Consider the following 14666-nt stretch of genomic DNA (forward strand, 5'->3'; position numbering starts at 1 on the left):
TATTTGGACACAAATAGTCACAGATCAAACGCAAGGTGATGTGTGTACACAAAATGAGGCACTGATTTATAAGTTTGTCACTATAGATGACGCACTGCACTAAAGCTGTTTATAAGATCACAATCAACAATGTGAATACTATATGAGGGTAAATATGCCAATTAATTGACGCACAGTGATGATGTCACATATGATGATTGGACACCATTTTGTTCACCTATAAAGTTTGGAGCACATGTATGGGGTTTTTCACTTCCTGAAGACGGCGCCAGTAGAGGAGCCGAAACGTTGAAATAAAAGTTTTTTGATTTTTTCCACAAGAAATTCCTTGGAGTGCGGTTTGTTACTACTATATATATATATATATATATATATATATTATATATATATATATATATATATATATATATATATTTAATGAAAGGTTATGACCTCTCTTGAATTATAAAACACAGTAGTTGTTGCTACAGATATAGAGCAGGGCACTGGCAAAATGTAAGACTAGAATTTTAGATTCTGATTTTGTGATACAATATTTCAGATTTACTTTGTATTTGTATTACAATTCTATCAGTGTTGGTGAAAATCATTTAGTTATTGTTACCAGATCCAAGTTTATTTATAATGGGTTCTGGGGCAAAACAGACTTTTTGAGACCCTTTAATTTATAAAGACGTGTCTGCTCTATGGCTTTGGTAAATACACAGATGCTGGCAGTTGTACTTCAAGTACAACTTAAAGGAGAACTAAAGCTTGTCTAAACAGTACTCTAAAAATGTTGTACATGACGTTTTGGACTTATATACCAGCCCAAGGCAACCACAGCCCTTTAGCAGTAAAGATCTGTGTCTCCAAAGATGTCTCAGTAGCTCCCCATCTTCTTTCCTGCTGATTCACTGCACATGCTCTGTGCTGCTGTCACTTACTGAGCTTAGGGCCCGATGCAAAAGATACTGAACATATAAATAATAGAAATGGCATAATATAAGGCTAATTAGTAAATAAATCAGATTATTGGTACATGGCAGCTCAGAAACCAACATAATTAGTACCAGAATTTTATAATTAGCCTTGTCACATGATCAGTTTATATGACAAGCAATTGCAATGCCCCCTGAGCTTAGCTTCTCAACAGCTGCTCAAAGATTAAATCCATTCCATTGACAGTGAACTAGGTTGGATCATGCTCGGGAACTTGAAATGTAACAAAGTTTGATTTCTTTATGAATATATTGATAAAGCCTTTTGGCTTATTAGTGTAAGGGGAAAGATTGGCCCTGTAGGCCTCTAAAATAGGTCAAGCAGACATACATATACATTAACAAATTATTTAGTTAAGATATCAATCAGTAAGTTGTTCTGCTGACTGCAAAAATCATGCAGGATTACTAGAGGAAGTCAGAATAAAGTTCAGAATAAATAAAAGCATACCCATCAGCATATTGAATTAGAACAGGGTTCATCCAATAAGAAATTATTTATGAAAAGGGGAAGGACCTCTTGTCCTAAAATGTACTAACCAAAAGAAAATGTGCTTGCAATTAAGGCCCAGTGAAATGTCTAGCTAATGTATGTAATCAAAATATATTGATGTTTGTGTAAAGGGTAAAAAATCAAGTTGTGATGTAAGCAGACTTCTCATTAGGTACCCCTGCTAAGAAGATAATTAAATTTGATTATGTCAATGGCTACTGGAATAGACAGATGGTCTTTTGAAGGATTGCTTGTCTATAGACAAAGGTCCCTTACTCAATAAAATTATAGTTTATTGGCACTAGGTCTTCCAAACCTTACCTACACCAAGAAGTTACCTCCACAAAAAATTGTGGAAAACCTCAGGTCCCAAGCATTCTAGATATTAGGTCCCATACCGGTATAGGTTACTGTAAAAAGCAGCTAATAGAAGTAATTTATTGCTAAATAAATCATTTTATTTTTATGCCAATTCTCAAAAATATCTGTTTCACTCTACTGAGTCAGTTTGTAACTCTATAGCAGGGGTCCCCAACCTTTTTTACCCGTGAGCCACATTCAAATGTAAAAAGAGTTGGGGAGCAACAAAAGCATGAAAAAGTCCCTTGGGGTGCCAAATAAGGGCTGTGATTGGCTATTAGTAGCCCCTATGTAAACTGGCAGCCTACAAGAGGCCCTACTTGGCACTATACTTAGTTTTTATGCAATTAAAACATGCTTCCAAGCCTGGAATTAAAAAATAAGCCCCTGCTTTGAGGACACGGAGAGCAACATCCAAGGGGTTGGAGAGCAACATGTTGCTCACGAGCTACTGGTTGGGGATCACTGCTCTATAGCATGGATTGGAAATACTCTGTAGTAAAAAGAACTGATACTGCAGTTCAGCAACAGCTGGGGCCAAAGGTAGGTTGGCATTCCTAGACCTGCAGGATCAAAACTGTTGAAATATCCTATTGTAAAACAGATTGCATGTATACTGTCCTGTGCAAGGAGCCGCGTACTTTCATAGGCAGTTTGCGCAATTTATCCTATTTCTCCTATTGCAGTTGCAGAGAGTTGTGCAACAGAAGGGTAGCTTGACATTATCAGACACTCAGTGCCAGCACATGAATTATGATGATAGCTCTGCCAAGCGCTCTGCTGCCAGGAGGTGTCTTAATGCACATGTAAACACCACAATCCCTGTTCTCTATTACTGAAACATCCTTTACTCACAACATGAAGCAGCAATAACATTTTATTAGCTTGTTTTTTTTTACATACATTCCACCTCACTAATTCTTAAATGGAGCCATGCTAATGAGGATACAAGTGCTCTCTCGTGTATACCTTCATGCAGAACCCTAATGCCCATGGGAACCCGTATTTGGGCCTTGGCTCTGCTAATCTGTATTCACTCACATTCTTGAAAACTGAGCACCTTCACAACGGATTAGACTCCCATGGCAACAGAAAAGCACTAGAATGTCTCTGGCTGGATTGCAAGATGATTCTTGATAGTGCTGTATGGTTCATTTTATATTAAAGATAAACAAAATGATTTGTCATGGTAAACCTTGTGTATTTCAGTAGCATGGATGTAAATTTATATAAAATATAAAAAAAATGTAAAGTTATAGTTTGGGCAGAGAAGCTTATTTCTTGATGATCTTCAGACTTGTCATGTTCTGTGACATGAATGTAAAGAATTGCACAAACAAGCGTCACCATGTGGTCAAATGTTCTGCTTCTCAAAGACCTGGTATTGTATTCAACACATGGCAATAGGAAGTCAGTTTCTAACTGGTTACTTAATGCAGTACCTTGAAGTTCACATACACTCATGCTACTTCAATTAAGTGAGCTATCCTTTGCTTAAAGCATTACTAAACTAGACTTGAGCACATAGATAGTAACTAGTACCACCTGGCCTGAAATGGGTAATAATTCCTGATCTGTTTCTGTTGCGCTTCCTTGAACAGTATAGTATTTAAACCAGGTTTGCATGGGTTCAACGCAAAGAACACCTTTCTCACTCTGATTGTCATCCAGCTTTGTCATTTACCTGGTCACTTAAACTCACACTGGCACCACCAAGTAGCATGTAAGGCCGGTTTTATGAAAATAGCTTCTAGCTTATAGATAGTTTATATGATATCTTGTACAGTATGGGATATTAATACATTTTGGTTTTATCAGAAGCATTACATTTATATAAGACAGACTGCAATATCATTTTGTGTAGCTGTGCACTATGCAAGTTTTCTCTTATTGTGATTCCCCTAGCGATATTAAGTCACTGAGAAGCACATCCATGAGTTCAGCAGTAAATTCCTGTTCCACCCTTTGCCCTGCAATAAATGTTTTCAGTCAATCACAGCACAATTGGAGCACTTGAACACAGCAACAATGCTTGTCGCACTTGAAAGCTTAATTGTTTAACTGACCCTAGGGTGTAAATACTGTAACTAGGGCTTCACAAATAAATGATGATAAAACAGATCACCTACACAATGTCTTAGTGCAGACGGGTAATTTGCCACTTCGAATAATGAAAGGGCTGTGGTTGGGACAATGCTATAAAATATAAGTGGAAGTATGTGGGTGACAAGTGTGGATAAAACCATCATCTACAAAATGATTCCTAGCCAAGGCCAGATATATATATCATGAGTGTAGGCATTTTTAAAATGTTTGGACCCCAATTTAATGTATGTAGTTTGGGGATATTTAACCTGTGATGTTTCACTGACATCATCCCTGAAGTGCAAATGAATGCAACATTTTGGACACCCCTTTTTAAATTACATATTTAATATATCTTGTAAGTAAAAAGTAGCAACTACTGTAGGAAGGACACCCTTCTGGACACGCTTCTACTTGTCCATTGATAAATATTGTGTTTGCAAGTTCTCTGACCCAAAGCAATTTCCACTGTCTGTAATGGAATCAGGAAAGGTTGTTAGTGTTCAAGGAATTGTTGATGTCAAGGAAACCAAGAAAATTCCAGAGAGAACTGCTTATACTGCTTATGCTTAAACTCATATGACCAGGAGGAAGGTTTTATGCTGCAGCATTGCACAAAAATGATTCGCTTTAAGAGTCATCAGGAGGAAACCTAAGAAACATCAGTCTGGGATATGTAAAATACATCTATAACTTGAAGGGCGCACACCCTGAAATAATGAATAATTAAGATCAATACTGAGGTGCCAATCTCATGGAGACCGCCCAAATTAGGCCTCCTGGTACAATTATCAAAATACAAAATATAGGGATTGCACACTCATTTATATAAAAATCTAATTTTATTGTGTCAAAAACACTTACATATTAGTAATTTGGTCCAGCAATTGGCCCTACGCGTTTCGACCACTACAGTGGTCTTCATCAGGGGAAAAATCCATATAGTCCTGCCTTTTTACAATTTTTTGTACTATATGGATTTTTCCCCTGATGAAGTCCACTGTAGTGGTCGAAATGCGTAGGGCCAATTGCTGGACCAAATTACTAATATGTAAGTGTTTTTGATACAAATTTGGTTTTTATATAAATGAGTGTGCAATCCCTATATTTTGTATTTTGGGGTATGTAAAATATCATATAGACAAGATTCATTTTGGAAATAAGTAATGATAACGTAAGAGCTGAACTCACCACAGGTTTGTTTGGAGAAAAAATGGTGCAGCATTTGATGAAAAAAAACCAATGTACCAACTATAAAACATTGGGGATTCCACTTAATATTAGCATACTTTATTCTGGATGCCAATTTGAAACAGCCAAGCTGAAGCTGAAAATGGCATGGCTCCTACAACAAGACAATGATCCTTACCTTACCCCAAAAGGGTAAGAGAGATACTTGTAGGAGAGAGAGATCCTTGTAGAAAAGCAAGCTGAAGGTTTGTCCCCAGGATCAGACTGGGCCAGTGGGACACCTGGAAAAAACCCAGCCAGCCCCGGACCTCGTGGTGGTGGGGCACTGAGGTTGAAGCCCAATGGGTCACAGACACTCCAGTATGACACTATTTGGTCCTCATAGTCCCATGACTTAAACATCATTGAAAATCTGTGGATAGATATTAAACAAGCAAGACAGCATAAGAAGATTTTGGAATTAGAAATGATCTGCAAGGGTGGGCAGAAATCCTTATGAGATGAAAGATTTGGAGCCAAAGAGGTTGTTACTAAATATTGACTTAGTAGGGTATCCAAACATGTTTTTGGAATTCACCAAATAAACTATATAACATTGTAACTGTACATTAACATTTGCAAGTATGTTGTTTGTAACACACTGATTCTTGCAGTAGATGATGAATACTTTTCACTTACAGAATGAACTAAATATGTAATTTGGCAAGGGGTGCCCATGATTTTGCTTGTAGGGATTAACTTATGATACACTGGCAGGAGCCAATGTGCTGAGTAACTATTTTGTTTAATAAAAAAACTAACACAGACATCTGCAGGTGTTTGAAACTGGGGCAGACAGCACAAAGTCCTTGAAACAGGACCAGGGTCAAGGGCGGGCGGCAGTCAAACATAAACCAGGACATAGGCAGAAGGTCAGGACAGGCAGAAACCATGCAGAGTCAGTAAACAGGCTGAAGTCAATACCAGGAGATCAGATACCAGAGGGAACTGTGAAAGGATAAGAACAGGATTACAGGATCACAAAATCAGGAAAGCTCTTCAGGAACTGGGGATTGAATCAGCAAAAAGGCCAATGATCCAGGAAGGGGGGTCTAGGAAGCAGGCATAAATAACTCACTAACGAGTTATTGCCCACAGCTAGACAAGCGGTGTGACTAAGTGAAGGTGGACATGGAGGCAGCATCACGGAAGGCACTTTGTCAGAATTAGGCTGCAGCCACACGGCTTCCTGATGGAGGAGAGGTGGCAGGACTTTACCAGTACCAGTAAGTGTTCATTCTGCTTTTCAGTTTTTCTTTCACCAGGGCCCTCTAATGCGGAGGCCATGGAAACACTTGGCCTGTGCCCAATAAAACACCACCAATATTATTTTTCTTTCTGAAAATCAATAAAGAAAATTTGGAAATTAATAATCAGAATATACAGACTGCACTGGGTCCTGTGTTGTCATGTAATCTAATGCGGATTTTATAGTTTTTGTATTGTTTAAAGGACATGTAAACCCCCCCCCCATAAAAATGTAATCAGTAAAACAACACCAATATATATATATATATATATATATATATATATATATATATATATATATATATATATATTGCAATGGTAATAAAAACAGCCATCAGTACACTTTGTTGTTCCCTTTATTTAACAGGATTACTACTATTCTTCCTAATCTGCCCATTTATGTCTTACCCACGACACAACAATGACAGGGTGACTCCATGTTTTCATGCAGTTAAAAAACTGTGTGCATAGAGAGGTAGGTAAGTCAGAATAATTTATAAACTATAGGGATCATTTATGATCATAAGTGCAGTGTGCAAAGTGCAGTTTTAGAGCAATTCTCCATGTTTTCCCACAATTCCAGCATCTCAATGTGGCAGTAGCGCCAATGTTTCCCCTGAGCCAATAGGCACACATTTGCATGATTCAGAAGAGGAAGCAGGGTGGACACGTTGGCATTGAGCGCAACTAGAAGAAGGAGTTTATCTATGACCGCAATAAGATGGATGCATTGTCACACTACTGCAGTTGCAGCTCATAAATGTACATTGGCTTCATTTCATCATTTCAAACTAGTTATGAATTAGAGCATGCTCATTCTAACTGACAGGTAATAGAATATTCAAGCGGAGCCGGATCGTGAATATATATAATTGTGTGCTTTGATCTAATTTTAATATGTATGTTTGCAACCAGATGTTTAAACATGTACAAGCTTCAGATCAGAACCATGAAGTCAACATTAATCAAAGTGTTTTTGATTTCATCAGAAACTTGTTGATCAAACAATAAGGCTGAAAAGCATCCAGAATTGACCCTGCTGTCTCCCATTAAACAACAGAAAGAATTAATACTTTTCAGGCCAAAAAAATGAAATCTCATTTAAGTACATCTAAATATGCAGATAAATATGACTCTCTGTATAGAATTATCTCAGCTTTAAGACTATTTGTGCCCCAATGCGAATATTTGGATTATCAAAGAAAAACTCTACTAAATTTGAATTTATCAGATATTCAAGCGAAAACCAGTGTCACAGAACCTGAAACTTTCAACAACCATGAAGGCAAAAAAACATGTTCCAATTGTTAAAGGGACCACCTGCCATTGGTTTTTACGTGACTTTGATGGGTTTTAGCTGGACGGTTTTCAGATTCAAATATTTAGCATTTTTGGAGTGTAAAAAATCTCCAAAAATTTTAAAAAAATTTCCCCTCTAAAAATTCTGATTTTTTTTCCCCTTTACAACTCGAGCAGAAAAATGTGAGGCTTCATAAATAGGCTCCCAAACGTTGATTCTGTTACATCACTCAGCTGCTAAAAAGTTAACATGTAAACTTCTACTGTAAGTAGCATCTAGAAGAGGTGAGTAATATCAGCCTGTCCTTTGTTTTGACCACACCCTGTTCTCCACACATGCTTTGCATAGCACACCTCCCACTTTATACCTCATGCCTCTTACAACAAGGTAGGAAAAATCAGTGGCGGAACTACCGGGGGAGCAGAGGGTGCGAGCGGACCAGGGCCCGCACCCCTCAGGGCCCCCCGGTAGTCCGCTCGCCACTGGAGTCCGCCGTGTATGGAGGGGGGCCCGGCTGTGCGTCATGCAAAAGGGCCCGCCCCCCTCTAGTTACGGCACTGGGTAAAATACAAGCCATAATCAATTTTCTCTTATAGATTTTTTTGAAGTGAAAATCTATGTCCTTAGTGATTCACATTTACATATTCTAGAATAGCACAGAAATGATCTAAGAGCTGACCATACTCCAAATGACTAGAAGAATGCAAAATGTTCTGTGTGAGTGTGCGTTGGTTCAATTACTGAAGCATCGCAATGGAAGTTCAGAAATCCACGATCTACTTATACTGTTATGTCTGCTGCTACTACTACTGCCACTATTATTACTTCTATTAATACAGGGCAAAGTGGATCTGTAATAATAATCTATAATCGTGCCACAACTACAAAGAATTCATGACTTGTAGATTAAGCAGTATTATAACCCAACCCCAAAACTTCTTTTTACAAGGCAGCTGCGGGAACTCTGATTATAACTTTTAAGAAATACTCATTTCACGCCAAGTGCTGTTGTTTTTTAATCTAAGTACTAATAAGGAATCCTCTAGTTTCTTCAATGTAGATTATTCCTCACAAAGTGATGGTCAATGGTTGTGCCCTGCAGCATGATGTGTTGAAGATCCACAGCAACATTCATTTACCTTCTGCATGGCTCTTCCAGTGAAGTGAACTTTTCCTCGCTTCTTGGGTATAGTTGTATATTCATAGGACTTTAGTTTGGAGTAATAATCGGAAAATTTATTATACAAAATTGAGATCGGCATTCCATTTAGAATAATGCCAAAAGCAATACAAAGAAAAGCAAACAGTCTTCCAAGGTGGGTTTCGGGGTACATGTCTCCATACCCCACAGTTGATATGCTGACCTGCAAATTAAGTATAATAATATGTTAAACCAATGACATGCTGGTAATATTGCTTCTTTTTCCATTCTAGTACAACAAGAGATTACAAATATTGCTACTAACTTGCACCAGGGCTGGTAAAAACAACCATTAGGCATTTGTTTTCATTTTCTGACTTGCAGCAGACTGATAAAAACGAAGTAATTGTACAGGTATGGGATCCGTTATCCAGAAATCTCAGAATTAAGAAAAGGACATGTTCCATAGACTCCATTTTATCCAAATACATTTTTAAAAATAATTTCCTTTTTCTCTGTAATAATAAAACAGTAATTGATCCAAACTAAGATATAATGAATCATTATTGGAAGCAAACGAGTCTATTGGGTTTATTTAATGTTTAAATGATTTTCTAGTAGACATAAGGTATGAAGATCCAAATTATGGAAAGATTCATTATACTGAAAACGCCAGGTCCAGCATTCTGGATAACAGGTCCCATAGCAATGAAATTGGATTTAATGAAATGAACTAAACACATTGCTTTATTAATCTAAACATACCTCTAATCATACATTTATCCATTAACAAAGAGCAAATACTACATGTCCTGAAAACTTGCAAAATGCATTGAGGCCAATGCCTTGAAAATGCTTTGAAATCAAAGGGCTTTTTTTATGCTTCTTTTTTTTTACATAAATGCATTGAATTTAATTGTTTTTTAGTGTAAATGCATTGGAGTCAATAGCCTTTTTTTCTTGTGCCAAAAATACATTGAAGTCCACAGACATTTTTCACTTTGATGCTTTATATCTTAAAAATGGGATTAATTAAAAATAAAAGCTTTTCCCAGTTTGCAAAATACCGTGGTGTGTTGAGGTAACAGAAAACAACAGATGCCAGGCAAATGAAACTTGCTGGGAGGAAATTGGCTAAAGCAAATAACCCAGACGCTGAGATAAAGATCTAAAAATAAAGAGAAGCAACTAATAACAGACAGGTATCCATAGCTATCCTCCACAACCAAATAGGAAATGCTGTTCAGTATTTTAAGTGCTCTGCTCCTTATTATTTACTTTACTTGAACAAACAGCAAATAAACTGTTTACCAAACTCAATAAGCCCAGTTCTGTAACACTACATTAATGAAACTGTATATGTAAATCTCCACTGAGTTGCAATTTGTTTCTCCCTTGTTGTGTTCTAGGCTGCTGTCCGTGTATGCCAGGGGTGTCCAAAAGGTAGATAGGGATCAGTGGACCTTTAGCTGGTGATCAGTAGATCTCAAGACACTGTGAAAAAACAGCTTGTCTAAATCACCCTCCTGTCTCATGCTTTTCATTCAGATATTTATTATGGTAAGGTCACATAACTAATATAAATAATTGATAAATATAGCAATATGCATTTTCTCATAAACCAGTATAAGTAATATTTTCCAGGGAGCAGAATGCTAACAATGCTTTTATGGATGTAGATCATAATGGGACAACATCCTGGTGTATGCAGTGTATAGGTGATAGCAGGTAAAATGTGACAAAATTCCCAACACCCTTTCCTTGCTAGTTGATAAACTAATAGTTTTTCATTAAACTTTAAAAGTGGTTGCTAATCCATTGAATCATGGTGAAAAATAATAAAATTCAGTGTTTACAGATTCCCCCCCGGGAGCCCCCCTGACTTGAATGGATTCTGTTCTCAAGCTAGCTTGGTCATTATCACCATGACCTTGAGGTTATTTGAGCAGTTTTCTATAAAGTCTTCTCTTTATTTTTATTTTTTTTAATTTTATTTTTCTGATCACTACATTTTGTTGTCATTTGTTCTCATATGCTATGTCCATCCTGTCTCTAGTATTTCATCATGTCCACGCTCCCTGGTTTCCTTCTTGCTACAGTACACACTGTAACATTGCGTTTAATTCTGATCCATGACTCAGGGCATCTCTATATTAACAGTCTGTCTCCTATTTCTTAGCTCTATATGCCTTTTTAAGACGCACAGCTGAGCAAACCCTATTGCTGTGTTGGGTCACTATATGTGGGTTTTGGAAGCAAGGTGGTTTGGCACTCTCACCAATAGCCTGAGGGTCGGTAGCTTTATCCTGAGCAACGTGGGTCATGCTGCATCATTACGTGGACTGACCACCATGCTGTAAGATCAATATCGCTGTTGGACACGCCGCGTGGCGTTGCTAAGACCATGGCTGAATGGTTACGTGTGGGCATGATTGAAGGGTTTGTACACTCTGTTTCATTCCACTGCCCCTCCATGCCACTCTGGCAACTCCCACCTCTACAGGACCTAGGACATGCCCCCCTGCAGTGCAGAATTGAATACACAGAGGTGATTATGAATGCTCGTGCGCACTTTGGCTGGGGACTGGAATGCGTCTGAGAAGGTCAGTACCCTGCTGTTCACAGTAGTGCTATTGCGCAACACTTCTCCTTCCCTGTCACTTCTCACAGACCTGCATTTCCCCACTTCCGGTTTCCGGTTGCCTAGCAACCACAGCTGGCGCCAAATCTTAGTTTTAAATGTGCACTGCAAGTTGATTGTTTGGTTTTCCCTGATGAAAGTTCCAACTAGGAACTGAAACGTTGGATATTAATATCTGGTTGAAATCCCTTGGAGTGCTGTCGCTGCTGCATTTTTTATTTTAGTAAAACAGAAATCAATTATGGGGTAGCTGCTGTCTATACAGCGAGTACTGTGCACAGGTCCAATTAAACCAAGGTAAATATCAAAGACATGCACAGTTTCTCGCTTAAAAACATTTATTGGTGCATATAAACCACAAAAAATAACATATCAATATTCAATTCACACACACCACAAAGCAGTGTCTCCCCCCCAGTCTGCCTACCTGTTGTTAGCCACACCCTCCTGACGCGTTTCGCACTATTGGGCGCTTCATCAGAGGACTTTTTTATTTTACCCTGTTTTGACTAGCACTCAGGATATGTTACTGATATATATATATATATATATATGTTACTTATATATATATATAAGCAATGCAGGATGACGGCACACCAAGAAGTTACAGTTACAGCAACACAATCGCTTTGAAGATAAAAAGGAGGTTTATTGATTGTGTTGCTGTAACTTCTTGGTGTGCCGTCATCCTGCATTGCTTATCGAATTCTTTCCAGACTGGCACCCAAGTTTCTATTTTGCTTAGGGTGTGCGTCCCTTTCTCTCTCTCTCTCTCTATATACGCAAATTCCTCTGGACAGGGCCTTCACCCAGTCTCAAATTCAAAGATAAATTGAATGATCACCTCATGACCATAACATCATACTCAGAACAGGACAGTAGCGACCACTGTAAGCTGTATACCCTTCTATTGGGGTCTGTAAGGTTACCCACCCACTTAAACTGTAAGCTCTATAGCTTAGAAATGAATCTTTAATGTAAACATATTTTGTATTTATTTGTATTTTATTAGTGTATTGTATTGACCCTGTCTGTTCTAGTGATAATTCTTCTGTACACTGCTGTGTGCACAAATAGTGATGTACCGCTGTGCCGCGGTATGTGAACTACAAATAAATTGTGCATACCCCTAGAGTAAAGTCTTGGATGTTTTCTAGTTCAGTGGAAAAAAATGATGCATGCAAAATGCTCATATCTGGGCCAAGATATCTGCAATTTAAATAATATATCACAGGCAAAAGTCACGAGTTTCTAGCTTTTGCCATCTACATTGCAATGCCATTTCTACCCCTTCTATATTAATGATGGCATTTGCTCAACCCCTTCCTTAATTCCTTACTATTCTGTAACTGACTTTATTGGGCAGAACAAAGTAGAACAAAAATCTAACATCTAAGCATAACGTAATAATATTATATTGTCTATATAATGCTAATAAATACTACTGTGTAACAAAAACATGTTTAAGTATGTGCACTTACAGCTGCCCACCACCAAGCATGGGGGATGCTGGTAAAATTAGTTCCAGACACATCATGCTCAACTGTGTAGACCATGGCAGAAAAAGAAAAAACGCCCATGGCGATGAAGAGAAGGAGGCATCCTACTTGTTGGTAGCACTGACGTAGGGTAAATCCAAATGCTCTGAGTCCAGTGGAATGACGTGCCAGCTTCAGTATGCGGAAGATACGCATGAGCCTCATGATTCTCAGAACCTGCCCAAGTTTTCCAACCCGTCCTACTGCCTCAATCTCATGTTCATGGCTGGAGCCTTTGCCACTATGGTCCTCATCAGCAAACCTCTCAAGAAGCAACTGCAAATACAGAGGAAGTATAGCAATCAAATCTACAGCATTAAGGACACTGCGCAAAAAATGTTGTACGTCAGGTGTGGAGATGAGGCGCAGTAGGTATTCCAGGGTGAAGAAAGCAATACAAAGTGTCTCCACATGTTCAAGGTATGGTTTTCCACTAGGAAGCCCTGCAGCATTTTTATACTGCATGTCTTCTACTGTGTTAAGAGTCATAGCAACCACTGATATAAGGACAAAAATACTTGATGCTACTGCCATTGCTTTAGCCGTCACTGAAGAAAATGGTTTTTCCATCAAGTTCCATATTTGACGTCTTAGGTGTCCATAAAGCATCCCACTAAATAGTTCCTCGTTTTCTTCTGTCTCCATTTCAGCTCTCAGCTCTCTTTGCACTTTTAGCTGTTCATTAAGCTCATCCTGTCTCTCTTCAAACGAAATACGACAACATCGTGGTGTATGCTTTACCCTTACACCCCAATAATGTATCTCCTCCAGGAAACTGCGAGGACATAGTTCATCCCTTACCCATAACACCCCAGTACGATAAAAATTGTAAATGTGATGGAAAATGGCTGGATCTCGATCAAAAAAATATATATCCTCCTGTGGGTTGTAGTCATCACACAGATCTAGTTTGCGCTGACGGTCAGTATATGTAGCCAACCTGCCTATTCGGGTCTTTGGATAACTGGCTGCCACACCATAAGAAATACAATAGTTAGTTCCCCCTACATTAATGTGTAGAGATGTTCTCCTCTTTCTTCCATAATAAGAAGGAGAAAGTATACGTATGTCTTCGTCATCTTCATAGATCCCACGCTCTTTTTGTGCAGCAATACTTTGTTTTCTCCATCCATCCAACCTTTTTTCCTCTCTTTCTGCCCACTTAAGTTCTTCTACATCATCTTCCTCATCTTCAATATAATAAATATAATTACTTTCTGAAAAAAACTGGTTACCAGTGTTGTGGGCAAGTCGAATTCTGTCATCATCACCAACATATTGTCCTCTTGTAAAATCCGTGTAGTAGGAAATAGGGGAGGGTCTGTTTCTTTGTTTAAACTTCAGCATATCTTGACAAAAAACATGTCTTTCTTGCAGGAAGAACAGGTACAAATCCAGCTGAAGAAGAAGACCCTATTTTCAGCAATACCAAATGGTTTGTTATTTGTCAATATCTTCTATTGTATTTGCAACTAACTCAGCAAAGCAATACTGAAGATTCTTCTGCTTGCACGTATCACCGACTGTTTTAAGTCCTGCTGACAAAGAAGATTTAAGTACTTAAGAACGGATTTTATGGTTATTATCCCATTCAGCCTGAACTAGCTGCAGTGTGAGTGGAAAATCCAAAATACTGAAGAGTAAACTGCC

General features: G+C 38.3%; 1 protein-coding gene across 1 annotated transcript; it reads right to left on the bottom strand.

The window, feature by feature from the left end:
• Nucleotides 1–5992: 5992 nt before the first annotated feature.
• On the bottom strand, nucleotides 5993–14666 carry kcnv2.S (potassium channel, voltage gated modifier subfamily V, member 2 S homeolog). Its single transcript, XM_018241628.2, has 3 exons — nucleotides 12960–14666; nucleotides 8836–9060; nucleotides 5993–6486 (listed from the first exon to the last, which is right to left on the bottom strand). The coding sequence occupies exons 1-3, from the start codon at nucleotides 14361–14363 to the stop codon at nucleotides 6475–6477; spliced, it is 1641 nt and encodes a 546-aa protein (XP_018097117.2). The 5' UTR covers nucleotides 14364–14666; the 3' UTR covers nucleotides 5993–6474.

This window comes from Xenopus laevis, chromosome 1S (genome assembly GCF_017654675.1).
Source record: "Xenopus laevis strain J_2021 chromosome 1S, Xenopus_laevis_v10.1, whole genome shotgun sequence".
In the NCBI taxonomy this organism is placed as follows: Eukaryota; Metazoa; Chordata; class Amphibia; order Anura; family Pipidae; genus Xenopus; species Xenopus laevis.

Bases quoted from the DNA above. Each gene is read 5' to 3' on its own strand.
- kcnv2.S (XM_018241628.2), bottom strand. From the start codon at position 14,363: ATGCTGAAGTTTAAACAAAGAAACAGACCCTCCCCTATTTCCTACTAC. The intron at 9,061-12,959 runs GTAAGTGCACAT...CTTAATTTGCAG, and splicing joins ATGCTTGGTGGTGGGCAGCT to GTCAGCATATCAACTGTGGG.